The sequence below is a fragment of the Oncorhynchus clarkii genome, chromosome 17 (genome assembly GCF_045791955.1).
Source record: "Oncorhynchus clarkii lewisi isolate Uvic-CL-2024 chromosome 17, UVic_Ocla_1.0, whole genome shotgun sequence".
Taxonomy (NCBI): domain Eukaryota; kingdom Metazoa; phylum Chordata; class Actinopteri; order Salmoniformes; family Salmonidae; genus Oncorhynchus; species Oncorhynchus clarkii.
This window is the reverse complement of record NC_092163.1, coordinates 22,645,898-22,673,306: the sequence shown is the minus strand read 5'-3', so window position 1 is coordinate 22,673,306 and position 27,409 is coordinate 22,645,898. Positions and strand designations below refer to the sequence as shown.

General features: G+C 46.0%; 1 protein-coding gene across 3 annotated transcripts in view; it reads left to right on the top strand.

The window, feature by feature from the left end:
- Positions 1-233: 233 nt before the first annotated feature.
- The window catches only part of LOC139370547 (protein jagged-1b-like), a 31,172-nt gene continuing 3,996 nt past the window's right edge, over positions 234-27,409 (top strand). Inside the window, exons 1-23 of one of the 3 annotated variants that reach the window (XM_071110111.1) lie at positions 234-595; positions 1,064-1,366; positions 7,266-7,323; positions 9,518-9,775; positions 10,581-10,641; positions 11,928-12,058; positions 12,372-12,491; positions 14,514-14,627; positions 16,342-16,455; positions 17,707-17,820; positions 18,558-18,604; positions 20,126-20,299; positions 21,047-21,197; positions 22,075-22,239; positions 23,237-23,350; positions 23,740-23,853; positions 24,080-24,193; positions 24,618-24,734; positions 25,074-25,101; positions 25,504-25,589; positions 26,327-26,440; positions 26,837-26,946; positions 27,094-27,327. In XM_071110111.1, the coding sequence (XP_070966212.1) occupies positions 524-595; positions 1,064-1,366; positions 7,266-7,323; positions 9,518-9,775; positions 10,581-10,641; positions 11,928-12,058; positions 12,372-12,491; positions 14,514-14,627; positions 16,342-16,455; positions 17,707-17,820; positions 18,558-18,604; positions 20,126-20,299; positions 21,047-21,197; positions 22,075-22,239; positions 23,237-23,350; positions 23,740-23,853; positions 24,080-24,193; positions 24,618-24,734; positions 25,074-25,101; positions 25,504-25,589; positions 26,327-26,440; positions 26,837-26,946; positions 27,094-27,327 (2,913 nt within the window). In that variant the 5' untranslated portion in view covers positions 234-523. The remainder of the gene's footprint in view (positions 596-1,063; positions 1,367-7,265; positions 7,324-9,517; positions 9,776-10,580; positions 10,642-11,927; positions 12,059-12,371; positions 12,492-14,513; positions 14,628-16,341; positions 16,456-17,706; positions 17,821-18,557; positions 18,605-20,125; positions 20,300-21,046; positions 21,198-22,074; positions 22,240-23,236; positions 23,351-23,739; positions 23,854-24,079; positions 24,194-24,617; positions 24,735-25,073; positions 25,102-25,503; positions 25,590-26,326; positions 26,441-26,836; positions 26,947-27,093; positions 27,328-27,409) is intronic. The other 2 variants (XM_071110110.1, XM_071110108.1) reach the window with 2 other exon arrangements.

Sequence of the window (27,409 nt, the reverse complement as noted above, 5' to 3'; positions counted from 1 at the left end):
GGGTTAATCTCAATGTATAGCTATGAACCAAATGCTAAATACTGTTCTGTGTGCTCTATGGACTTATTTGAAAGTAGCATCCGTGTTTAATGGCACTTGCGCAGTTGATTGTGGAGTAAATACACGACGCACGATAGACGTGCATATTAAACATTGGGTGTGGCTTCGATCTCAGGGCCTCTCCCACTTAGGAATATTAAACAGCGACTCATGTATTGTCCCCGCCCCCTCTTCCCCTGAACTTGCTGTAAAGTCTGGGACAGTCATTCGGACACAGACGTCGCTTTCTTAGCTCGTGGGTATTGTTGTATCAGAGGCGATCAGAAATATATAAAGAAAAATAACAATAGTCGAAAGGACAAAAGAGTGAGACAAGGGGGCAGGCCATTTTGCACTGGAAATCTATGCTCTTTTGAAAAGGTGTTGTTCTCCAGTCGTGCATGTTCAAATCGGAGGAGTATATAGAGCCGTAGGTCGGCCGGACGTTTAGTTTCGCAGTGAACGGCACTATCAAACAGAAGGCATGATTTTGAGACTGAGTTCAATCTGTGTTACCTTTTCTATTCATGTCTTCTTGCAATGCATGTGGATTAAGGTACGTGGATATTCAAGCAGACTTCTTACCTTTTGTCCATACAGTAATGCTCTAATTTTACAGTTTTCAACATGCACATTTTCAAGAACTGGTTGTGGCTTTAGGAGGATGCACTGGAAAACTTGAGCATGTTTTCATGTCGCCATCAATTTGATGTTCCAAAATAAAAACCAGTAACGCGTGCCTCTGTAAAATAACAATCGTATGGGAATTTCTTTGCAATAGTTTGTTGCAAGTTAGTGACTACAAATCACACAATTAGCTATTGTCGATATTAGCTTGTTAACTTAAACATTCGCTAACTGCAACACATCTTATCAAGCTTGATAAGATGTGTTGCAGTTAGCTACTTCTACAGTTGGAAACGTTCAAGCTTGCATAAATGTTGGTTGACAGTTTGAAATGAAGGTATCAAAAGGCAAGACACGTTGAAATAAGTCATGTCGCTCTTTTTTTCCCCAAAAACAGGTGGCTGTGGCATCTGGACACTTCGAATTGCAAATTGTATCGATGCAGAACGTGAATGGCGAACTGCAGACTGGCGTGTGCTGCGATGGATCTCGGAATGCCGCGGATCGCAAGTGCACGAGGGACGAGTGTGATACCTATTTTAAAGTGTGTCTAAAGGAGTACCAGTTGAAGGTCTCTTCGGCGGGACCATGCAGTTTCGGGACGGCTTCTACACCCGTGGTCGGAGGGAATACTTTTTCTTTGCGGAGCATGAGGAGTGACAAGTCGAGGATTGTATTACCTTTCAGCTTCGCTTGGCCGGTGAGTTGATTGCGTAGTTATGTTTGTGTAACATGTTCTTCCTCTCGGGCGCGCGAGTTTGTTGAGAACTTGAACCACAAACAGTTTGGATCAGCCAAGTCAAATTTAGATTAATGGACAGGAATACGCAACAAAAACGATGGGCAAATAAGTAACTTCTGGATATGCCAATGCCAGCATGTCATTTGAGGCTAGCAGGCTACAAGTGCATGAGCCACGACAAGACAGGAACGCTTTTTGGGGGTTACATTATTCTTACAAATACAGTATATTATAGTTCAATCGGATTGGCAGAGAATATGTCACGGTGAGGTCGTCCATAAATTTGCGCTGTCTGAATACTCATCACTAGTGTTCATGCGTCAGTTCTTGGGAATAAGCCGACATTCTAAACCAAAATGGGCAATTCCAAAGAGGTCTAATCATTTATGAAGAACTGTAGGATCGCATCATTTGACCAGTGACGCGCTGCCTAATCGAGATTCATTCCACACTGTCTTTTCCTAAAGAGCGCGGCCAGTCGCCGAGCGTCAAACAATGGCTTCTGCAAGAATAGGCAATAAAACAGCTGGGTTATCTAGCCACGGCGTTTACACACAATGCGCTCTCAGGAAGCAGAGAATTCACTCAATGAACTCTATGCATTCCTCTGGTTGACCGTTCTCGTGTGTGTGTGTGCAGGTTTTTTTTTTACCATGCCACATTTTTCATGACTTGAGCCATCCATTTTGACCATGTTTTGAGCAAAAAACAATTCTGTGGCTGTGTGAGATTATACTGTCGTTTTGAGAATTGAGAGGAAAAAGCTTGAATGAGGTAGGCTAGATGTACACAGCAATTGTTTTCAAGGATTAGGCTATAGTTGACCTAAGAACATGACAACTAAAGTGGACTGACAATATTTCAATGCAGATAAGTTGCCCTGGCAGCATCAAAATATGTTTTGGACACAGTGATGTGGCCCCCAAATGGTTTTCTAGACATACTCCAATATCACTATGAAAAGACCTAGCTAAGAAGCCATTGTCCTATTGCATACTTCCTTTTCCATCCAATTTCTACCTAGCAATTTGGAAACATGTTTAATTACTCAAGCTTGTTCGCCCAGAATTACCACAAAGACAAGCTCAGAGGAAAATGTAATGAAAGATTGAATGGGGAATTGGCATTTTTTCACACTTTAATTTGTTGTCATACAATAACCCCTGTTTTGTATGAATTGTACACTTTTAACTCATCAGCATTCAATGAAGAGGTGCCAGGTCATCAATGGGATGAAGTGATTGGATGTTTGAGGGAGTTGCTAGGTAACGAGGCCTCCCACTGGGAGAAATGGAACTGGGAGCAAGGGAGAGGGAGGAGTGCACCTGCAAGGGGGGCATAGTTGATGGAGCCAGCTTTTTTTCCCTCCAGACCCTTTGCTTACAGTGTTCTCCATGGCTAGACCTAATGGATGAATAATGATGTGTGTTGTAGAAGGGCGTTGTTGGATTTGTATAGATTTTCACAGAATTAGGATCTGTTTTTTTAATTTAAAAATAAATTCTAGGTGGATTGCAAAGAGGATATTCCTAGAAATAGGGGGCTTTTGGAACTATGCCAACATCTTGTTCTGTTTAGTTGGTGGCACAGAGCACACGTGTGGACACTTTTGAGATTCTTGAATATTCCCAAATATTCCATAAACTGGACAGTCAGCCAGCATCTATGCCACTACTGTATAGGGGCAGTCGACATTGCTTAAGTCACAAAGGTCTGGCCGCGTATCCTCGCCCCTGACCTTAACACAGGCAGTATAAAGGCCTCTTGTTCCCCCACCGCCCTTTGTCAACCTGGGTCTGAGCGGTTGCGCTTGACCGGACCCAAGACATTCCATCTTTTAACCCTGCCACCCTATAGTAACTGGCGTGTTAAATGGAGCAGTCACCGTCCCCTTACTTCGAAGAAGCAGGGGCGTATTTATTAGTGCACACTGTGTAGCAAAACATTTAACAACGGAAAATGCGTTGCATCAAAAATGTGTTTCTTATTGGATGACTTTTGATAGGTCCCTCCCCAATTTGGCCAGTTTGCTTCTGTTGGTTCCTATTGAAGAATACACCCCAGACTTGGCTAGACGTTTTGGGCTAGGTTAGAGTGGCCCTGGGTCTGTTTTATACGTCCACAACCCCGACCCCAAATTGGCACGGGCGAACCAAAACAACCTCACTATGTGCGTCAGTCTGTTTATTGGGCCCTCGAATGGCAGCCTCTTGCCATGGCCAAAAGTATCGCCAACAACATCTCACTTGCGGTTGTTGAACTTTCATTCCCCCTCTTTTTTATTTTTTATTTTTACTCTTGCATGTGACACAGGCCACTGTTCTCCTCTCTTTCTTTTTAGTGCTTGGAGAGAGGAGCTCTCTACTCTCTCTCTCGGCCCCTGGCTCGACGGCCCTAGCCAGACAGAAGCAGTGACAGCTTATGTTAACGGCGGGGGGGGGGGGGGGCTGAACAATAGCTTCGGCCCGGCCGGGCTGGCAGCGAGGATTATGGGAGATAATGGGAGGCCAGGACGGGAATAATGTGGCTGGGGGGGAAGCAACAGGATGCAGCAGTAGACTCAGCAGTGCCGTGGTTCGTTCGGGGCTCCCAGACTAAACCGTTGTGCTGAAGTTGCCATTATTGTGAAGTTCGGCCCCTATTGCCCATCGGTCGCCTTACACTCGTAATGCCGGTAGGCCTATTATTCCACCACCAGCCAGCAGCCCCCAGAGCCAAAGCCTAGAGAAGGATAGAGGCCAGTGGGGATAGTTGACTCTGACGGGACATAGACATAGGCCCCCTCACCACCCCCCCACCCACGGTCAAACAGCGGGCTGGAGTTCAGAGTGACAACGTTGATGCTTGGATTTGTATTTTTCCTGTTCATTTAGTTTTCTCTCTCACTTCTCAGGATTATTCTTCGTCTCACTGCTCTCTCATTCTGTCTTTTCTCTCTCCAATCCATCGGTCTGCCTCTGTTTCCCTCATCTCTTTTTCTGTTTCTCTCCACCCCTCTCTATCTCCCTTACTGCCGTAAAAGCCTCATCTGCCGTGGGGGGGGGGGGGTGTATGTGTGGTGTGTGTTCAGGAGAGGCAGTGGGGAGTGCGTAATAAAGAGGGAGAGATGAAAAGGTGGCTGAACAGAGAGCGGTCCGGCAGTACAGAACTGATAAGCACACAGTGACTTATGAGGTGAGGGTAATCCGAACAGCCTGCTTGTATCTTCTCTGTATTTCATCTGTGCACATTCAGCACAACACGTCCCGATAGAAGTTTTATTTTTAGTGTTTACGTCAAACTGGAGGTTTCAGAAGGTTAGGTTTCAGAAGCATTGAAAGCTAGTAAATGTCAAAACACTATGGGCAGGTTTCCTGAACATCGATTGTTAAGACTAGTCCTGGACCAAAAAAAAAAAAGATTTCAATGGAGAATTTCTGTTGAATGCTTTTTAGTCCAAGACTAGTCTTAACCTGTGTGTGAAACTGGCCCCATATCAGTTGACCTTTGATAAAGGGCGTCTGATGGTGAATAAAGCATTACTTTTTTAAATTTATTTTTATCCACCAATGTGGTTTCATTCAATGTGGGCAACTATGATTTGATCCTTTCTTCCCCCCCCCCCCCCCCCCAAAAAAATAGCCTTATATCAGTTTCCCTTTATAGGTAGAGACCAATCAGGCCACCATAGCGTGAGCCCTACTCTTACCGCTCTGCAAACACAGGCACTTACTCAACCTGCCGACTCCCTTCCTGGACGTGCCCAGGCTTGTCTGCTTGTTTCACTTGCTTTTGAACTATTTTCCCACACTTATCTCCGCCTCGTGAAAGCGCTGGGCCGTGCCTCTTGTCCTAAACCAAAACTGGGTACAGAACATCTAGTTAGGCACTGTTCCAAAAATACTCAATCAAATTGCAGCAATAATGGAGTGACGTAGGGGAGGAAGTGGGACAATGTTTGGAGAGGCACCACTAGTCTGGGGACAGAAGGGATGGTGTGCTTTGGTTTCTTACCTGGCTGCTATTTACCGTTTTGGTTAATGTTACTTTGGCACTGTCGAAAGGTGGCCTGTACTAACCGAATGGGTTTGGGAGGTGGAAATGGTTTTACATTCTTTTTCTTTGGTATTTGTGAGGAAAGGACCGTTTTGAGCGGAGCAGTTTTTTTAATTTAAGGACGGTGCTTTTAAAATGTGAAGTTAGCCAAGTGAAATTCCTCAAGCTTTGGATAGTAAAATAAACTTGAGTTGACTTGGCTACCACTGTTTTAGCTCGTCTCCATTTCAATGGTTTTGATCATGAATCGTGATATGCATAATGGCTGCACACACAGTTGGAGCTGCTGTGTGGTTTTCCCCAAATCTTGACATCATCTGGATTTCCTGTGAGTAATAGCCAGTGATTAGACTGACATCCATATAAGATAGCGATCAGGGATTCAATGGAACAATGTAGCTAGCTGCAGCCGCTGCTAGGCTGTGCAGTGCTATGTGTGCCAGCGAACCAGTGTCGTGTTTGTTTAAATGGGACAAAGTGGCAAGGCCATAAGCCCCAGACAAGAGGCCGGGCATGCCTCCAAGGGAGAGGGAGGTGAAAGAACGAGCGAGCGAGTGCTGTCTACCCCGACCGCCCCAACCCCCTCCCATCACCCTGTTTCCACCACCACACACTTTCCTCCCCCCTCTCATATTTTTGGAGCTTCATTGACAAGTGCTACAAGGAGTGCTCGTGTGAATGTTGGCAAGTGAGTGTCGTGAGTGGAGAGAGGCCCATGCACTCTGACTGGAGCCAAGTATGGACACACACACACACACACGTGCATTCAGGCACGCACACACACTTATTTGCGCACACACAAATCAATATATTTTGCACCCAGATGAAAACTCATGATACTGTACACAACAGTCTCAAATGAATGAAGGCACGCATACACACACTCTGGCACACACACTCCTTCCCTCAGCCCAGCCCTCCACGGCTCTCCGCTGTCCGTTATCCGATACCGGTGAGAGCGATGGGGGCCTTAAGAGAGACAAAGAGTTTCAAAGAGGTGCCGAAATAATGGAACCCCCCCCCCCCCCCCCCCCCCCCCCCATCTCCACGGCGTGCATACACACACTGAAATTGCCTTTTTACACACACACATACACACACACACAGCAGAGATCTCTATTCTAACTATTACAGCGCCCTCAAGTCAATCCACACAACTACTCACGGTGCACTGGAAGGGAAAAAGAAAGGAAAGGAACCCAGGATGTTTTTAAACAATGCCAGCGGTTTGCTCTCTTTATCGCCACCCCTTGAATTCTCTATCCGGGGAGGGGGTAGGAAAGCGGTGGGTTAGTTTTGGGGTGGGTTGCTGTAAGGGAGAGTGGCTTAGCCCGACCGGATCAGAGGGCTGCTGGCGCCTCGGGGGGGGGGGGGGGGGGGGGGGGGTAGCAGTGCTCTCTCTAATCTACAACATATGGAAAACGGCCAATGGACAGACTGAGTTAAACACCACAATACCCACTCACTTGCGGCTCGTGTGTGCGCTCACAAATGGGAAGGAGTTTGGCTGTATTTACACTATTCCCTGTGACTGTGTGCCTATAAAACATTTACATACTGCGTTGTTATACCAGATCTAAGAACAGTTATTACCTCAAATGGACTTTCTCTCCCCCAATTCTTTAAATTTCTGCTAATATGGTCTGTCCATTCAAACAGTAGGTTAAATAAGAAGTAGCCTACAGCCAACTCTGTTAGCAGGAACTATGCAGAAAGGAATCTAAAAGTAAACATGTATCAGCCAGTGGTGAAGGAGTTAACGCAGCTGTGACTTGTTTTACCTGACACCTCTCTCTATCTTATCAATCTTCTCTCTCTCCAGAGGTCCTATACATTGATCGTGGAGGCCTTGGACTTCAACAATGACTCTTCTACGGGCAGTGAGTATTATCCCCCACCATTATGTTACATCTCTCACTCTCTCTGCTCCATTTGGTTTCACATTACAAAAGCAACATGACCCCGTGACCTGGAAGTGGTGGTCCCAGGACAAAAATAAGGAATCTGTAATGCAGTTACTTGCGTGTGTGTAAAGGGGCAGAGGTGTGTGTGTTGGGTGGGGGGATTAATATATTGGTAAGGGACATTTAGGGGGCAGGGATATTATACTTGTGCTTATAAAAATGTTTTTAAAGGCTTTATGCCTGATGGCAGCTGCATTCTTCCCCCCCCCCCCCCCCCCTGCATTTGAAAGGCCATTGGTTGACATTACTGACATTACTGACCAACAATGGGCAGAACTATCAGGCATAACTATCAAGCATGAGTCATTCCCTCTGTCTCTTGAACTCCCCTACTATCGATATGGCTCTCTATTGCGTAACATTACAATTGTCTCATTCAGAAAACATCGACGGTAGTATAGACTGGTGAGTGAGTGAGGAGGAGATGGAGAGAGATCACACTACAGATTTAAGCGTTGTTTGTTTTCAGTCCGACCGTTAGGCACTCAGTGGGAGTTATGGCTGTGTGTTGCATTTGGCATCCCTCAGGGAACCATTATAGTTCCAGTGTTAATTCGGCCCCAGGGTACGCTGACCCCTGTCCAGGTGTGCTTTGGCCCAGAAGGAGGGGGGGGGGGGGGGGCAGTTGTTCCACCACAGCCAAGTCTACATCGAGCATGAAACTAAGCATCGCATTCGGGCCAATAAAGGCCAAATGCGAAGAGGTTAGTGTGAGGTTGAAGACTTTATTTTTCGAAAGCCCTCCTACCGACAAGCACACACAACAAGACAGCTAGATCAATGAAAACATCTGCCAAGGAAGAGGGCCAAACGAGGACAGGCCAAATATTGACTGTCACTCAGCGTCGACAAGCAAAGTGACCTGGGTATGTGGCCAGTTAGCCTCCATTAAGCAGACTCATTAAAAGCCTATCACAGTTGTGATGTTAATGCTAGCCAAATACACTGCTACGGCTAACCTTAGTCTAGAGTTGGCGTCTCTAAATTGTGCTTACGTAAGCTTAAATTACAAGTTACCGAGGTAACTATCATGTCGGTGCCAACTTGACTCATTGCCCCGAGCAGTATTCATCACGAAACTGAGAGGTTTAAATGTTTGGTCAAATCTCCAGGATGGTCCAGTATGGTTTTCTTGAGGTTGGCTGTATTTAAAAAATATGCTACGTTAGCTCTATTTCTCACACCGTCAACCGTCTAGGAATTTCCTGTTTGATATGGTGGAACACAGTTTGCTTCCAGGTCATTTTTTTATATTTGGTTTGAGGACCCTGGGTAAATTTTTTTCTGTTATTTCGCCTAACCACAACCCCCTCGCCGTCAAACTATTCCGGGCCTCAGGTAGTGAGAGGGTGTCACCTCAGCCCGACCACACTTTGCACTCCACCAGCGAAATACCACATTGTAGCTCAGGATTCTAGAACGGCCTGGAATATTACTACTATGGCCCGCCACTACAACTAACACTGCCGTAACAAAGCAGCTTTCCCTCCAAGAAAAGAGGAGTAAACAAACTCGAAGCTTACGTTTTTGTTCGTTTTCGCGCCCCCTTGTCAAAGCTCGCAGAGGCTGAACGGAATTTAAGTGGGCAGACTATTTTTTTTTTAAACATTTTCTATAAAAAAATTGTGTTGGGGTTTGCATTACTGCCTTTCTATATTTCTAGAACGCCAGAGGGTTTCTTCATGGAAAATGGGATTAGGAGGCAGTGCCCTAACACAGTGTGACATAGCTGCGCTGGTATGGTAGGGATGGCGTCCTCTCTCCCTCGAGCGCTGACCCCGGTGAGGTCGAGTTTGTTTGGGTGGCAGGGACAGAAGGGGGCATCACTAATGTCTGTTGGCAGCAGTAGATTTGGATGGCAATTCATGTTTACCCACTGATATTGGGAGACCCTGTACTAGTAAAGACCGAGAAATGTCCCAAAGCAAGACGCTTTGTCTTGAGGATGAGAATGCCCATTCAGCATGTGTTGACATCTGTGTATATATTGTGTCTGTCTGTATGACTGCATTTGTCTTTGCCTCACCCTTATGCCCATGTGTTTCCTACCAGTCTCTCTGACTCCTCTCTCACACTCTCTCTCTATCTCCAATCCATTTCCCTCCATCAGGTGGGGGAGGCGAGATGATCGAGAAGGCCGTTCAGTCGGGCATGATCAACCCCAGCCGCCAGTGGCAGAGCCTGAAGCACAACGGGCCGGTGGGCCAGTTTGAGTACCAGATCCGGGTCAGCTGTGATGAGCATTACTACGGTTTCGGCTGCAACAAGTTCTGCCGTCCGCGCGACGACTTTTTTGGCCACTACAACTGCGACCACAACGGCAACAAGACCTGCCTCGAAGGGTGGTCCGGACTAGAATGCAGCACTGGTAAGAGTGGGGTTTAACCAAAGTAGTTGTAATTTTATAGCAACGTGAAGCCAAACGCTAAGGCCATTTTTTTCCCACGAGGTTAGACAGTTGAACAAAGCTCAAAAGGCATTGATAAGTGACATTCATCAATAATCAATTGGAATATATACTTTAAATGATCAAAATGTTCTATAAATAACAGTGGGCCTTTTCAAGGGCAAGTTGCGCTTTAGTGCCTTTCTGTTAGCATGCCATCATTAAGGCAAGGAAGGGAAGTCCAAAACTAGCGAAAGTGACAATGGACTGCAACTGTGTAGAGGTGAATCTGACCAGAGAGAGAATGAACACTAGACTAAATGATATCATTTAGGGGTGGGGTCAAGCTGGCTTCTTCACCCATTGACACCAGGGCATATTGTCTTAACACAGCAGATTTTGGCCACGGCCGGCCTGGCAGGCTTGTACAAATAGTTAGCGTTGCCGTTTGGAATTTGGTCTGTTTGCAACGCACCAGCGCACCCCCTAGGCCCTAGTATCCTAGCGGGGAGCGATGGCAGAGCTCTGGGATAAGTCTTGGATTTTGTAGGATTACTGCCCCGGTTGGAGCTTAGGACATTCCCACGAGTTTGGAGATGAGATAGGGGAGGTGGAACTGTCTGACATCATCATGCTGACTCTTTCTGTTTTCTCTCTCTCTCTCTCTCTCGTCACTCATACTTTTTTTTTCTTTTTTCTGTGAATTTCTTGCTGACTCTCACTGTCACCCCACTTGGACTTTGTCTTTCTCCTTTATTTCCTCCCTCATTTTCTTTCTCTCTCTCAGCTATTTGCAGGCAAGGCTGCAGCACGGAACATGGTTCCTGTAAATTGCCCGGAGATTGCAAGTAAGCACCTCTATATATATATATATATATATATATATATATATATATATATATATATATAATTGTTTTTTTTTTTTAATTTTCAGCTAGCCTAAGTTAGTAAAAACGCTCACTGGAAAGTGCCAGACTCAGAATCTTGCTGCAACTTGTTGTCACAGCAACATCCTTGTACCACATGGAAATGATGCCATTGGCGGGGGGAATTCCCAACACCATGGGTTCTGCCCACTTTGGATTGGCAGTCATTTTTGGCAGTATCTTCGTTAGATAACACTATACGTTCTACACAAAACTATACGTGGCAATCAAAGTCACAACCCTTGATCATGATGTGGTCATTAGGCACCAAACAGAAGAAAACAGACCTGAAGCAGGAAGTGACTGTTTAATTTAATTTTAAGTTTTACATTGCGTGCCCTAATAAACACAACCCGATGAATCCCCCTCCCGTTATCCAGAGCTGTGAAGGGCCCGAATCTTTGCGTGTTTTAGGAAGGGAGTGTATGTGGGGTGGGTTGGAGATTATCGCGACCCCCCCCCCCCCCTTTTGCGCACGTCTGCCGGGGGCACCCAGAGTGGTGAGAGCTTAATGGTGGCGGTGGAATCTGGTCTCGAAGACCTCTGTCAAATTCAAAGGATTTCTCTTTTCTTTCACCTGTCTGTTCCCCCACCCTCTTTCACCTCCCTTCAGCGCCACGCTTTGATGTCGTGTTAGCCTTTTCAGTCTCGCAGCCAAGAAACAATCGAAAGCGGCGCTAGGAGACATTAGCATGTTGTGGAGATTCTGGAGAAGCTTCTATGGCTTTTATCGGAACTTGAATACACATCTGATTCTTAAGGAAGGCCGGAGTGGAATGGGTACTTTTGAGTGTTTCACATTTCCTCCATATTTGCTAGATTTTGCAGCTCTTTTGAATTAGGTAGGAGATATATATATTGGGTAGCTGGGATAATTATCCATTGCCTCAAGCAAGGGTGGGGTGGGCTGGGAATGGATACCAGGGATGAATTATAAGGGATGGGGGTGTGTGTATATTTGATTCGCTCTGTTATGACTCATTTGAGAAGCTTTCCCCTGCTAGTTCACTGCCCAGACAATAATTTTTACTTACTCAAGGAGCAGCCTTAGCCCTGCCGAACCCATTCCTGTGTGTGTTAAAAGATTGTGATACATTGTCTGTGTTTTTAAGCGGGATAGTGTTGAGCACTGAACAAGTTTTTTTGTTAAGCTCGGTCATCCCGGGCATTGAGTACTTATCGAGTGTGTGTGTGCGTGTGTCCTGCAGGTGTCTGTACGGCTGGCAGGGTGAGTACTGTGATAAGTGCATTCCTCACCCGGGCTGTGTGCACGGAACCTGCGTGGAACCATGGCAGTGCCTCTGTGACACAAACTTTGGCGGCCAGCTCTGCGACAAAGGTAAGCATACACATGCAAGAATAGCAAATGCACAGAGGTATACTACAAAGCGTGATCATTGAGTTGGCCAGCTAACTTTGTAAACGACCAGAAATAGGCCTACTGATTTTCTGGTTCATTAAGAAAGCTAAACTTATGTTTTTGGTTGTTGTTTCAATCACAACATGTCAGTTTCAAGCTTATCTTAAAGAAATGTATTTATTTATTTGGGCAAGTTAGCAGGCTAACTCATTGATCCTGGTCTGTAGATATACAGCTGATAACTGGTGCCCTCACCAACGCACACTCACACTTTTCCCTCCCTGTCTTCCAGACCTGAACACATGTGGTACGTTCCAGCCCTGTCTGAACATGGGGACCTGCAGCAACACTGGACCTGACAAGTACCACTGTGCCTGTCCTGACGGCTACTCTGGTGTCAACTGCGAAAAAGGTGAGTCGCCTGACACGCACACATATGTGTACTTGCGTGTGTGTAAGTCTCTTGTAGGGTCTGGTTCCACTCAATGTTTCGTCCTTATGAGAGTGAAATTGGAGTAGAAAACAAGGAAGGATAAGAATAACTTTATTGTTCCCAGAGGGAAGTTAATCTTGGACACTCAAAGCGCAGCTGATCTACTATGCTGGAGATTTAAAAAAATATATATATCTGTCTCTCTGCTGCTGTCTCCCACTCAATCTTTTGTATTTTGTGGTGAAGACAGAGAAAAAGGTATTTGTTTTCCCAAGACCAGTCGGTGAGATCCGAGTCATGTGGTGAGACGGGGTTGGAAGTCGAGGGGTCATAGTTCAGGGGTTGGGGGGGGATCAGTCCCGTGCTTAACCCCATCCAGGGAGGTTCCGTTCGTAGGGCGGTCTCCCGCGTCACTCCGGCCAGGAGGTGACGACCTCATTAAGGCGTCGTCAAGGGAACGGGAGGAGACCCAGTAACAGAGCTAACCTTTCTATGAGGGTGGATTGTATTCTACCTTCAACAAATCTAACAGTTACCTCACATCTTCAAGTTGTTTAAATGTGTCAGTTGTTTAAATCAAGGTTGGTTTCTACACAGTTTGAGTTTTGATCATAGGAATGAGTTGTATATGTAATTATTTTTGAGTTGAGGACGTTTCAATGAAGTTGGGTCGAATTCGCTCATTAGGATACGTAGATGGCCCTTGTTTTGTATGGGGGTCAATGGAGACATGACTCGGCTAATTGAGGAGGAAGCTCCCTGTAGGCGTTGTCAGTCAAACACGCCCGCTCTGTGTTTGTCTAGGACAGTTGCCACCTCTGTAGCGAGGGTTTGAAAACTATTGCCGGTCATCTTGAGCGCGAGGGAGGGAGTGGAGGAAGGAGGGAGAGAACGAGGGAAAGAAGAGGGGGATTCCAGCTTCCAACCAAGCCTGAATTCTCCTTTTCTTTTTCTCTCCCAGCCAGACCCAACAACATTAAAAACCCCCTCCTGTGCTCCTCTCCCCCCTCTATCCCCCTCTCTTCCTCCCCTTGCCCCTAGCCTGCTGACACCAATCAACAGTCTTCTCCCTCTTGCCTCCCCCCTCGGGGGTAGTCCCAAATGGCACCCTATTCAGTGCACTGCTTTTGACCAGGGCTAATAGGTTTCTGGTCAAACGTAGTGCATTATATAGTGAATAGGGTGCCATTTGTGATGCGGATCGGTCTGCCTGCCAAGGAATGCAGAGCACTAATTGATTTGAGCAGAGGAATCCGTCGTGACTTGTGAGTTTGCTATTCTCTTCCCTCCTGTCTTCTCTCGTCCTCCCGCGGAGGGATGGACAATGATTTGCGTTCGGGTGGAAGTCATGGCGCGAACGCTCTGCGGGTCAGCGTGCCATGACAGACGTTTTCCTGCTAGCTGGCTAGAGTTAATGCTAAGACTATAGGGCTAGGGCCCTGGGGGGCTAGTGACATGGGAGAGGATGTTTTTTTGTTTGTTTTTTTAACAACGTAGACCTAGTGGGGGAATGGACCCTGTCTTTCTCTCTCGCTTTCTCTCTGTGTATTTTATTCTTTGTCTGGTTGTCTTTTTCCTCTGAGGAAATTTCTCTTGTTCTGTTTATTTCTCTTGCACTCAGCACTCTCCTTTATCCTTCCCTATCTCTCCCTCCCTTGTCTGTCTCACTCTCTCGCTCCTCGTCTTGCGGTGTGGTCCAGAGCTGGTTAGTGAGAGGTCAAAGGGGCTTTCCACTCCACTGGCTGTAGCCTAGCTGGGCCAGAGAGAGCCGCTGGGAACCGACAGCAGCGAGGGGGAAAACCCACCCCACCCTCCTGCAGTGTGAGAACTGAGTTTAGGAGTTTAACTCTCTCTCCCTCTCTCTCTCTCTCTCGCTCTCTCTCTCCCCTCTCTCTCCTCTACCTGCTCCATCTACCTTTCTCTGTTCTTTGCCTTTCCCCTCTCCCTTTTACCCACTCAATCTATCTATCTCTCTGTTTCGCTCTGTCTCTCGGTCCATAGCAGAGCATGCTTGTCTGTCGGAGCCCTGTTTTAACGGAGGGAGATGTGTGGAGACCAGTCAGGGCTTCGAGTGCCAGTGTGCCCCTGGCTGGAGTGGCCCCTCCTGCAGTATCAGTAAGTAATACATTATAGTGTGTAATACCTGAGGTTTAGGTGAATTTATATTCAATATTATACTCAGTGGGTTTACCCTTGTACATTCACCGGGCCTCTAGCACTAGAGAAGCCTGGCCTCGTTGGATTCCCCCTTCGTACCAATGACATCTTTTGGACGTCAGCACAAAAGCAATAATGGCATTATAATGAATGTGTTGATTTCATGACGGCAGTCAGAAATGGTACATTGTCAGTTATTGAACACATTATTTGTGGCCTCGCTCGTGCTTACAGCATGGTGCTCATCTTCACGCCAGTTGGACCTTATTTAGTTGTTATCCCTCGTTCTAACAGTCATCACATTTCCCCCCCCTGCTTCCTTGCAACACTTCGCACAAACGAGTCGCTTTCAGCTGAAACAGGTCTTGTGGGTTTTGTTTGCCAGCTCATCTGCCCACCTGGCAGTTTCTCCTTGGCTTTGCGCAATTCCTCTCGTGGAATCTTCGCTGCTGCCTCGACCCCTCACGTCTCTCACGTAGCCCGTGTGCTCGACTCATGATGAAGTCTCTCCTGCTCATGGGGTTCATGCACTGCTTAAACAGCACGTGTGTGTTGATGGCAGCCAAGTCAAGCATGTTGTAGAACACCGTGAAAGGCCAGCGGCAAGTTCCTCCTTTCACTGTGTACAGCTGTGCCATTTTGAGCCCAAAAATCCACAACCTATAGAATAAAGTAGAAAGCAGTAGGATATTTTTCTCATAGGGAAAAACAAAACACGTGTGATACAGTAGAGCATAATGCGTTGTATTAGTTGATTTATATATGGCGACGCGCACAGTGGTAGAAAAAATACCCAATTGTTATACTTGAAAAGGCACCCAGTAAAATACTACTAGAGTAAAAGTATCAGAGTTTATTTAAGTATACTTAAGTATCAAAAGTACAAGTTGATGCTATACATTTTTTGTTCTTTTTTTTATTCCTTATATTAGGCAAACCAGACGGCATGATATTAAGCTCCCGCCTCGCTTTGTTCATGGTGCCAACCAGGCTTGTTTTCTTTGCGAGCAACTTGTTCGCCAATGACGGTGACGTGAAGAAATTGTCAGTGTTGACATTTCTCTCCGCTACCGTTTTTGAGATTATCATTTGAATAGATGAATAGAATAGAATGGCCAGCTCTGTTCTTCATTCACAACTGGTGATTGCATAGTTCGCTTCCCCTCGCTCATCAACCCATTCTCCCCCATCATAATTGACTTCATCTTTATTTTTTCAGCTCTTATGTGTGAAATGAGTTTCCGTATAGTTTAGGTTCAGTTTCGAGGCAATTATCAGGGGGATTATCAACTAGGCACGGCACCTCCCAACTGTCGAGAGGAGGAGGGGATCAGGCCCTACTATCGGGAGAAAGTAGTGCAACGGGGGGGGACCATACAAAACATGGTACATACCCTCCTAAACCTGCTTATAACTCCAGTTCTGTTTGTGATTATTAATAGGGGTTAAGATTCTAACAACCACATTTTGTTATATAGACTTATTCTGGAAAAGTCCATGATGGTGGGGACTTAAAAAAAAAAAAAAAAGTTTAAAAAATATATATATATATTATTTTGGGTCATCAAGACACCATCAGCCTTTCAACAAGCGCTAAAGACCTAGCCATAGTCATGGACGTCTGATTTGTCATTCCACGTGTAGCCGTAACACACTTGTTTCCTCCCTCCAGATGTGGACGAGTGTTTCCCCAACCCCTGTGGCCACGGGGGCACCTGCCAGGACCAGGTCAACGGCTTCAAGTGCACCTGTCCCTCCCAGTGGAGCGGCAAGACCTGCCTCATTGGTCAGTCAGTCCTCTATCCCGTAACACCCTGCACCACCTCGATCATACAGCCACTGAGCTCTCATTTATCCTCTATTTCCCCCCCTAAAAAAATATATATATATATATCTATCCCACACACCCCAACCCCCTGCACCTCTTCTATCATACAACCATCTAGTTCGCTGTCATCCTCTATAATAAAAAAAACTCCTATTGTATCCCTTTTGACACAAACGACTGAGTACTTTTAAATCCTACAAACTTCTACCTTCTACCTCACAACAGCCTAGTCCTTTATCCCACTACCACCTATATATCCTATAACCTACTACCATAGAGAGAGTATTGATCTCTATGCACACTACGGAGTTGATAGATTATATACTGGTACAGGGTCAAATATCTCCTCTCTCTAATGGTTAAAGTTAGTTTCCTAGATCTGTGGTTGAGGCCAACTTCTAACCACCTTGCTACAATTAGAGGATGTCCTTAGCGCACAGAGCTAGAACCAGCTTACACTCTCCAAATCTGAACCTTATCCATTAGGGGGTGAAATCTCAAAACTGACCTTTGGAAAAGCTTCTGAGTGCAAATTCCTCTTCATCATACCACCCTTGACTTTTGATGGCGCTCTAGTGTGAAGATTTGGAAGCGGGCAGGATGGGGGGGAAGTTCCTTCGGCATTCCATTCCATGGCTGCTTTTGGGAATCCTCAGGGCAGGGATAAAGTGGGGTTTCCTAAGCCGGGGGGATCATCCTTTGAGGAATGGCAGTGTGTTTTAAAGGGCTTAGAATGAGGAGCGAGAGGATGGGTGCCACTAACTCTATTCACAACTGCCTTAATTCTCTAACTACCCCCCCCTCCTTCTCACCCTTGTCTTCCCTTACGCCTCCTCTCCCTCTTCCTCACCCCTTAATGTGAGGAGCAAGAAGATAGGTGCCACTAACTATTCACTGCTGCCTTGATCCACTACCCTTCACTTCCCGGCATATTTGTGTTTGTCCCCAATTGCCTTTTGCCATGGGGACAGGCTCCGACGCGGTTTGAATGCAAACCACAGCAGACCACCAGAAAAGACCATAGAAATATAATTTCTAGAATAGGCATCCCCAAGTCAATGGGTGGGTGACGGGGGAAACCATTAAAATATCTATTCCTATGGCTGCCGACCCCTCGCAATCTCATCCCAATCCCCTTTAACAGGAATGAAGGAATTAAATGTTTTTTTTTTTCTGTCTTTCTGAACTGTTTGTTTTTATGGATTTCAGATGCCAATGAGTGCGAAGGCGACCCCTGCCTGAATGCCAACTCCTGCCGCAACCTGATTGGAGGGTACTTCTGCGAGTGCCTCCCTGGTTGGATGGGCCAGAACTGCGAAACCAGTGAGTGTTTTCAATGAAAAGGCCTGTCACTTGTTCTAATGCAGGGGTGGGCAAGTCTGGTTCCAGGAAGCAGCGGGGATACAGGCTTTTGATCCAGCACAACGCTAATATGGGTAATTCAGCTAATCAACTAATCATGGTTGGCAATTGAAAGCATGATTAGTCGAAGTGTGTTCGTGCTTGTGGTAGAACAAAAGCCTGCTCACCCTGCCATTCAATCTCAAGAGTCCAAAGTTGCACACCCCTGTTCTAAAATGAAGAAATGGCACTGTCAAGTGCCAGTAGCTACTTTAAGCAACTGTTTTAGGGCCAGTTTTGGATGCGAGTTCATGAGAATGACGGCTAGGACTGAGGCTGGCACAGTGTTTCTCTGAACCTGGACTAGTAGTTCTGGAGTGGTCAGTCTGAAAATAGACAACAGGAAAAAAATACAAATAATACACTCATTTTATTTTTTTATCTCAAATCATTGTTTGCTTGCACAGCCGGGCAGACGATAACGTGCAGATAACATGGGCGCTCAAACAATTGTGTGAAGCCCCAGTGCACGGGGCCCGCATGAATTGCACCTCTCCCCACCCCCCCCAGACCCGTTCTCGAACAAGTGTTATCTTGAGGAAGCTTGTCGGAAATCTTGACAAAAAAGCCTTATCAAGGCCTCGCCTCGGCGGAGCTCAAATTGTATACGTTTTATAATTTATTTTAATTTATTTTATTGTTACAAATTGTTTCCGCAGATATCAATGACTGCCGGGACCAGTGTCAAAATGGGGGAAAATGCAAGGTATGTTTATTGGGTTTCTCCCAAATGGCATCTTATTCCCTATATAGTGCGCTACTTTTGACCAGAACCCTATCATGGGGAATAGGGTTCCATTAGGGACACAGATGTTTTCTTATTTTTCCGTAATGTACCGGTCCTGGTCGATATACATATTCCGGACACGTCCTGGCATATTGGAGTTGTTTTTGGCTTCTTTCGCTCGCCTTCCCCTCTTTCTCCCCCTTTTTTCTTAATGGGGGGGGGGTTTAAAAATAGCAAACTGCTGAGACATGCTTTCAGAACACAGGCATGACAGAGTTGCTCGGGCAATGCTAACAAAGAGAGGGGCAGAAAGACATGAATGCTTGTGTAGGAGGGGAGAATGGGAGGGAGGGAATAGGCGGAAGGTCTTCATGACTACAATAGATCAGATTACCATAAACATTCTCGTCCCCTGCCAGGAAAAATAAATCTTTCTTAATTCTTTTCCAACCCTTTCACAATGGCTTGTTTTCCTCACCGCCCTGTTCCGTACCTCCCACACTCACCCCCAACACCCTGTTCTCTCTTTATTTTTTCCTTTCTCTGTTTTCCTCACCGCCCTGTTCCGTACCTCCCACACTCACCCCCAACACCCTGTTCTCTCTTTATTTTTTCCTTTCTCTGTTTTCCTCACCGCCCTGTTCCGTACCTCCCACACTCACCCCCAACACCCTGTTCTCTCTTTATTTTTTCCTTTCTCTGTTTTCCTCACCGCCCTGTTCCGTACCTCCCACACTCACCCCCAACACCCTGTTCTCTCTTTATTTTTTCCTTTCTCTGTTTTCCTCACCGCCCTGTTCCGTATCTCCCACACTCACCCCCAACACCCTGTTCTCTCTTTATTTTTTCCTTTCTCTGTTTTCCTCACCGCCCTGTTCCGTACCTCCCACACTCACCCCCAACACCCTGTTCTCTCTTTATTTTTTCCTTTCTCTGTTTTCCTCACCGCCCTGTTCCGTATCTCCCACACTCACCCCCAACACCCTGTTCTCTCTTTATTTTTTCCTTTCTCTGTTTTCCTCACCGCCCTGTTCCGTACCTCCCACACTCACCCCCAACACCCTGTTCTCTCTTTATTTTTTCCTTTCTCTGTTTTCCTCACCGCCCTGTTCCGTACCTCCCACACTCACCCCCAACACCCTGTTCTCTCTTTATTTTTTCCTTTCTCTGTTTTCCTCACCGCCCTGTTCCGTACCTCCCACACTCACCCCCAACACCCTGTTCTCTCTTTATTTTTTCCTTTCTCTGTTTTCCTCACCGCCCTGTTCCGTACCTCCCACACTCACCCCCAACACCCTGTTCTCTCTTTATTTTTTCCTTTCTCTGTTTTCCTCACCGCCCTGTTCCGTACCTCCCACACTCACCCCCAACACCCTGTTCTCTCTTTATTTTTTCCTTTCTCTGTTTTCCTCACCGCCCTGTTCCGTACCTCCCACACTCACCCCCAACACCCTGTTCTCTCTTTATTTTTTCCTTTCTCTGTTTTCCTCCACTCCCTAGGACATGGTGAATGGGTACCGTTGCGTTTGTCCGTCGGGCTTCGGCGGCGAGCACTGCGAGAAGGACGTAGACGAGTGCGCCAGTGGCCCGTGCTTGAACGGCGGCCATTGCAAGGACGACGTCAATGGCTTCCAGTGCCTGTGCCTGCCCGGTTTCTCTGGCAACTTCTGTCAGGTGAGCAGAGATTGGCACCACACCCCCCTCACTGTGCCCAGAGCCCACCCAGAGTTGGTCCAAGTCACCTTAAACCACAACACTGATCCAGGAGCAGATATTGCTCCATCCTTGTAATGGTTTATGGTTAGAATTGGAGGTAGTATAAGCTGATCCTAGATATGTGGTTAGGGCCAACTTATCTTGAGTAAATCGTGAGTAAGTTGCAGTCACCTCAAACCACTGAGCCACGGTCCGATACCGTATTTCCCCATACCTTTTTAATGGTTAAGGTTGGAGATGGGGTAATCTGATCCTAGATCGGTGGTTAGAGCCAACTTTCCTTGACTACCTCCCTCTCTCCTGTGTGAATCTCCTCACCATAATATGTTTTCATTGATATCCTCCTCTTCAGTTGTTTCCCTCCCATTTTTTTCCCCCGTTTGATTTTTTTTTTTAAATTTTGTGCTACCTTTCCTTCCCCCCACTATAATCGCACCTGCGTTTCTCTCTGCGATCGTTTCTTTTTGCAACTCTAAACTGGAGCTTTGTCGCGCTTGTTAACACTTGTGAACCTTCCGTCTGGGCTAAGTCTGTCTTCTCTCTTCCCGCCTCCTCCAACTCACCACCGCTAAGCGTTTGTTTATGGGTCTTTAGCAGGTTTCCGTGGTGAAGTCCACAATGGGTTATGGAAAAGGTAAAATGGCAGGTATTACTTTACATGGCTTGTGTCTAAACCATTCTTTGTTTTTGTTCTTGCCTTCTCAGTTGGATATCGACTACTGCATGCCGAGCCCATGTCAAAACAGGGCCCAGTGTTTCAACCTGGCTACCGATTACTTCTGCAAATGTCCAGAAGACTACGAGGGCAAGAACTGTTCCCATTTGAAGGACCACTGTCGGACCACACCATGCAAAGGTTCATATTAGCGTTTTGGTTTAGCCTTGTGCAGTCTTTACAGTACTGTAGAAGTCGGTTTTCAGTGTTAGCCTAGGCAGTTTTGGCTAGCTTGGCTAATGCTAATGAAAGCTAACCCCAAAAATTTGAGGTCACTTGTCTCCCTTTGCTTTTTTTATAGCCAATTGTAAATCTGAGAGGGGGGGCTTTTTAGCCTGCAGAGTCTGTAATCTAATCTGCTAACTCAAGGCCATTGTGCTGGGTGTGTGTCACCATTGTGTGTGTGTGAAGACCTAGGGTTAGCAAGCCCGCACGGCACTAACCCGTTCTCCGCCGGTCCCCCAGGGCCTCGTTACCATGGGAAGGGTTAAGGTTTGGTTTCATGTTTTCGAGTCGCTACTGCTGCCAGACTACTTTTTTGACAAGACACTCCCTTCAAGAACACCCCCCACGCCGCCCTCCTGCTTCTTAAAATGTTCCTCTCCTCCCTACTAGACTTTGTTCGTCTCTCCAAAACTCCCCAGAAAAATCTGGCAAACTGTGAAGTGCTCTGTGTGTGATCTTCCTGCTGAATACTCAATAGACCCCCTTAATTTTCTCACTCTGTGCCGTCTGTATGCGCGCATTTCTGAGAGCGTAATTATGACAGTCTAAGGGTTTATACCCTTGTACTTAGTTTAACTACTTTTATCTATACACACCACAGATTGAAGAAATTAGAGGGCCTTGGCATATGTTGTATCTATTGAATATTTATTTTATTGGAAGCTGAGGCACCCAAAGCGTTTGAAGGTTTATACGATGTGTGGTAACGTCAGTTCTGTGCAATGGATATCAACATTTATGTATTTGCCATATATGCACACTGTCCTAACCTCACCCTTTCTTTCTCCCTCAGTGATTGACAGCTGTACGGTTTCCGTGGCATCCAACAGCACCCCTGGGGGCGTGCGTCTGATTTCGTCCAACGTGTGCGGGCCCCACGGGCGCTGCCGGAGCCAGGCTGGGGGCCAGTTCAGCTGCGAGTGCCAGGAGGGCTTCACCGGGACATACTGCCATGAGAGTAAGTGACTCCCCCAGTTCCACCAAGGAGTGAAGAAAGGTAGATGAATGACTGGAGGATGGCTAGGGAGGTGGATGGCTAATGTGTGTATTAAGGGGTCAATGTGGGGGTGTGAGGGAGGCATAGATAGAGGGGGAAATTTGGCAGAATTGTGAGGTTGAAGTGGAGAGGGCAGATAATGGAGAGAGAATGTTATTGCAGGGGTGGTAGAGGACGTGATGGGCCATTTCCGACCATAAGTACACCACAAGAATCTCCCTCCCCGTTATAAGGATCGTTCCCGTTTCTTGGCGTGATCTCTGTCACGACACATGCATCCTTGGGTTCAAAGCGTGCTCTCGCTCCTTCCAAACCCGGTGACTTTGTTCTCACCAACAGTTCTTTCAGGGGAAAGTGGTAACCCCTTGACGATAATTATTAGCTCCCTGTTTGATGGATGGCTGTTTTTAGCCGCCGGCTCCCTAGCACAGAGAGGTCAGGCAGGCTAGCCCTGGCCCTACAGTCACTGGGTTATCTAATGGAGGCCCCAGGCGAGGCCTATGCTGTCTCTCAGACACAGGCCTTGATTAATGACCCTGCTCAGCCTTCGCTAGCCTGTCAGGGGGTGGGGAAGTTGTTAAATGAAGGGGGCTCCATGCCTCCCCACCCCTAACTCTCATTCTCTTAAGCCAGGAAGTCTGCCTATTCTTGCCCGGCCTTGTCTCTCCCACGCACACACCCAACACCAAGCTCTCTGTTGTGGTTTTGGGTGACAGAAGGAGTTTTGGGAAGGGCTTTTGGTGGAAGGTTACTTGACCGGAGACGACAGTGAAAATAAATGGGACACTAGGGAAATCGCAAGGCCTCTGTTGAATTTGTAATGTGGAAACAATGCGAGTTGTTCACATAATTGGAAATGGTAAATAAGTCCTTGAAGGGATTTCATGGTGCACACCTTGATTGCATGGCTTGATATTGTTTATTTTCTCAGACTTTTTTCTCTTTCACCCACTCTCAGATATAAATGACTGTGAAAGTGGCCCGTGTCAGAACGGGGGAACGTGTATTGACAAAGTCAGCCTGTACCAGTGCATCTGTGCCGAGGGCTGGGAGGGACCCAACTGTGACGACAGTAAGTACATTTTTCTTCTCAATACTGTTATGTAGTCATATTTGTTTTATATGAATAATGGCTTTCACTTTCTTTGAACCACCGGTGGATAATACATTGTTGAAGTTATATACAAGTTATTTAGTTGCCTATCACCCCACGACGTAGTACAAGTATTCAAAAAGTGAATGGTTCTTTTGTTTGTATCATTTCAAAAGTATTCATACAGTGGTACACAAGTCTATATATGTGCTTATGCATTACATGCAGGTGGAACAGTGCATTGACTTTTTTTTAAATGTTATCTGACTTGCAGCAGTTTAGGCAGGCCGCCCAAAGATTTAAATGGCCTTGGAGATGCCAAACAGACAGTTAAACATGAAATTACTTTTTTATTTTTGTCTCCTCAGACATTGACGACTGCAACACCAACCCATGTCGCAACCGCGGCACGTGCCGAGACCTGGTGAACGACTTCTACTGCGAGTGTAAGAACGGATGGAAGGGCAAGACATGTCACTCAAGTAAGCCCCCCTTACTACAGTATCGCCCTGGGCGCCCATGTGAAGTGTGTTGTGGTGTGAAATATGCGTGTGGGTGGGATGTAAGCGTGTGCATGCTTGTATGTGTTCGAAAGGGTGTGTTTATGTGCATAAATAACACATACCTGAAATAATAGGTTTTAAGGCCTAATGGTTTCCTGACATTGACTATGAATAGTTGCTAACATGTAGTATTTTTCGCTTCCAGGAGAGAGCCAGTGTGACGAAGCTACGTGCAACAATGGCGGAACGTGCTACGATGAAGGGGACACATTCAAATGCATGTGTGCCGCCGGATGGGAGGGTGCCACCTGTAATATAGGTATGTAGTTTAGCCGCCAGTGCTAAATTATTGCAGCTAATGCTATTCCAACTGAGCATTCACCACAACCACTATGATTTTGTTTTCCCTCAACATTTGACAGTAATGCAAGGCCCCCATTTTAAATTCCTAAAAATAGACATTTTGAGTCTGACAAAACACTTGGTTTAGATTTTCCATTGCTAAACTGTAATTGCTGAGGTAGCTGCCTCTGTTAACTAGTAGTATAGCTGAAGGCTTGGTTCAAAACTAGGCCAAAGGTTTATTTTGCCCATGTAGCATTTGCTAGTTAGCAGGTAGGCTAAAGGTTGTGTTTGCCCATGTAGCATTGGGTGGCTAACAGGATGGCTAAATGTTATGTTTGCCTGTGTAGCATTTTCCAGCTAGCTAGCATGTTGGCTAAAGGTTGTGTTTGCTTCTCCAGCTAAGAACAGCAGCTGTCTGCCTAGTCCTTGTGAGAACGGAGGCACCTGTGTAGTCAGTGGAGACTCTTTCACCTGCGTCTGCAAAGAGGGCTGGGAGGGCCTGACCTGCAACCAAAGTGAGTGACCCCAGAGTGTGTGTGTCCCCTCACTAATACTAATACATCCTTAGTAGATAATTGTAGTCTTGTGCACTATTAGTTGTTCATAACTTGATAGTGTAAAATTCACTAGAACTACATTTTAACCTGCCGTAGTAGATATATACAGTTTGGCCTTTGTCCATTATGTAATGAATGTATCGAACTAAATCTTAACTATAGGGAAAAACATATACTTTTTTGTTTTATTTCTTAGATTAATGTTATGTGGCCTCAGCTAGCCACAAATTCATATTGAGTTAGTATTCTGACATGCACTCTGTCTAACCCAACTTTATTTTATTTCAAATTTGACAGATTCCAACGACTGCAATCCCCACCCTTGGTAAGTCAATCCCAAACCAAATTAAACCCAGTAAACATATCTGCCCGCAGGAATGTCCTGCTGCTGATAATACACACACAGACTTGCATATATACTCCGCGTTGACAAAGAGCCACAAACAACTCACGTAACTTTGTTTGCTCAAGACTTCACAATCAGACATTTTACCTTGTTCCACTTCCTCCTCTACCCAACGCCATTTTTTTAAAGAATAATATAAATGTATCTGTTGAAGGAACTATTTTTGTGGTGAAATCCATTTAATAGAGAGAATTCTGAGTGATGCTTATTTAGATAATTCCATGTCTTAGAAAGTATATTTCCCACCCATTTAGGCAATTCTTATTGGTTAAGAGCTATGACCCCTGATGACTCTCTCTCTCTCTATCCTTTCCTCTGCAGCTATAACAGTGGAACCTGTGTGGATGGAGATAACTGGTACCGGTGTGAGTGTGCCGCGGGATTTGCCGGACCAGACTGCCGGATTAGTGAGTATTAACCCTTTGCACCCCCCCCATCCCCCTCACTATTCTTAAGCTGTGACAAAAGTCAGAGTTAAGTCGGGCTAAATCGGGTTTAAGTCTTTTGGCTTTGGTGATGCTTGTAGGACAACACAATGGAGCATGAGGCTTATAAGTTGGCTAGATAAGTTCACGTTGCTGTTAGCCCTTTGATCCAGTTAAAGAGAACTCAGATGGAGAAGTTGATCACCTGCACTCATTCCCTTGACTATTCAGAGTTAGTCCAACTGTTAACTAGCACCAAGGACTAGGAATGAAACTAGGGTATAGTTTTGAATGCATTTGTTTTTTTATAATGAAGTTACAAAGTAGTTTAATTAGCATAGTTTGATAGCATAGTTGATTAGCACAGTTTGGGGTGGCAGGTAGCCTACTGGTTAGTGTTGGACTAGTAACCGGAAGGTTGCAAGATCGAATCCCCAAGCTGATAAGGTAAAAGGTTTAAAAATCTGTCGTTCTGCCCCTGAACAAGGCCGTCATTGACAATAAGAATTTGTTCTTAACTGACTTACCTAGTTAAATAAATATATGTTTGTTTTTTTGGTCTGTGGCTCTGGGAAATATCAGTCTAAGCAAAATGATTCCAAGACATCACTCAGTCTGTTAGTCAGTAGGATAGATGGACCGATGCATATAGATTGATGAACAGATGAAGTGACAGAAATAGAGTAGTACCCTAACAGTTGCCAATCTTGTCCCATCAGACATCAACGAGTGCCAGTCGTCGCCCTGCGCGTTCGGCTCCACCTGCGTAGACGAGATCAACGGCTACCGCTGTTTGTGTCCACCAGGGAGGGCCGGCCCCAGATGCCAAGAAGGTAAGACCTTTACCCTTCATGTGTTCCTTTGCAGCCTAGGCTCATACTGTCTTCAATAAATACATTTTCCATCATAATCATCCCTGTTGGATTCTGCCATGACAATGGACTGTATCTTAGTCAGTAACTTGGTCTGAATTTTTGTTCCTTATGCTATAGCTCTTCAGGTGCTGTTTACCTAACTATAAACAGGACATCAGATAAACAATGTATAAGTGCACGGTGCAATAGCTTTATTACCATAAACATCACAAGAACCTAAGTCTTAACAAGAGTCAATGTAGGTGTAAACAGTCAACCTGAATAAAACACAATACATCTATGATTTTGGGTATCTATAGCAAATGTTTCAGGTTAAATCTTGAGAGACTAAAATGGCCACCTCTTGCTTTGCAGTTACTGTGAGACCCTGTGTTGTCAACAGTCTAGTGGCTGTGGACGGGACCAAATGGGATGACGATTGCAACACCTGCCAGTGCCACAATGGGAAGGTCACCTGTACAAAGGTATGAAACCACAGGTTTTATGATGAGCTTTTTTTTTTCTTTGTACCATATTAAATACCCATTGTGATGTGAGCTAACTATGCAATTAATGACCACAAATGATCACCATCACTGACCACAGTTAACCACATTCCTGTCTCCCTCCAGATCTGGTGCGGTCCCAAATCCTGCCGGGTCCACAGTAAAAGTCACAGCGATGGCGAGTGCCCAGTTGGTCAGACGTGTGTGCCCGTCAGGGACGAGCGCTGTTTCGTCAAGCCATGCCCCAGCCAGGGCGAGTGCTGGTCGGCCTCCCACAGTCTCCCGCCCCATGCAAAGTGCCACCCCGAGAGCAACTGTGCCAACGTCACCTTCACCTTCAACAAGGACACCATGCCACAGGTGAGTTGGTGCAAGCCACATCATAGAAACATTTTATTCAAACTTAAACTAGGAAGTCAATTTAACCAATGGCAAAACATTG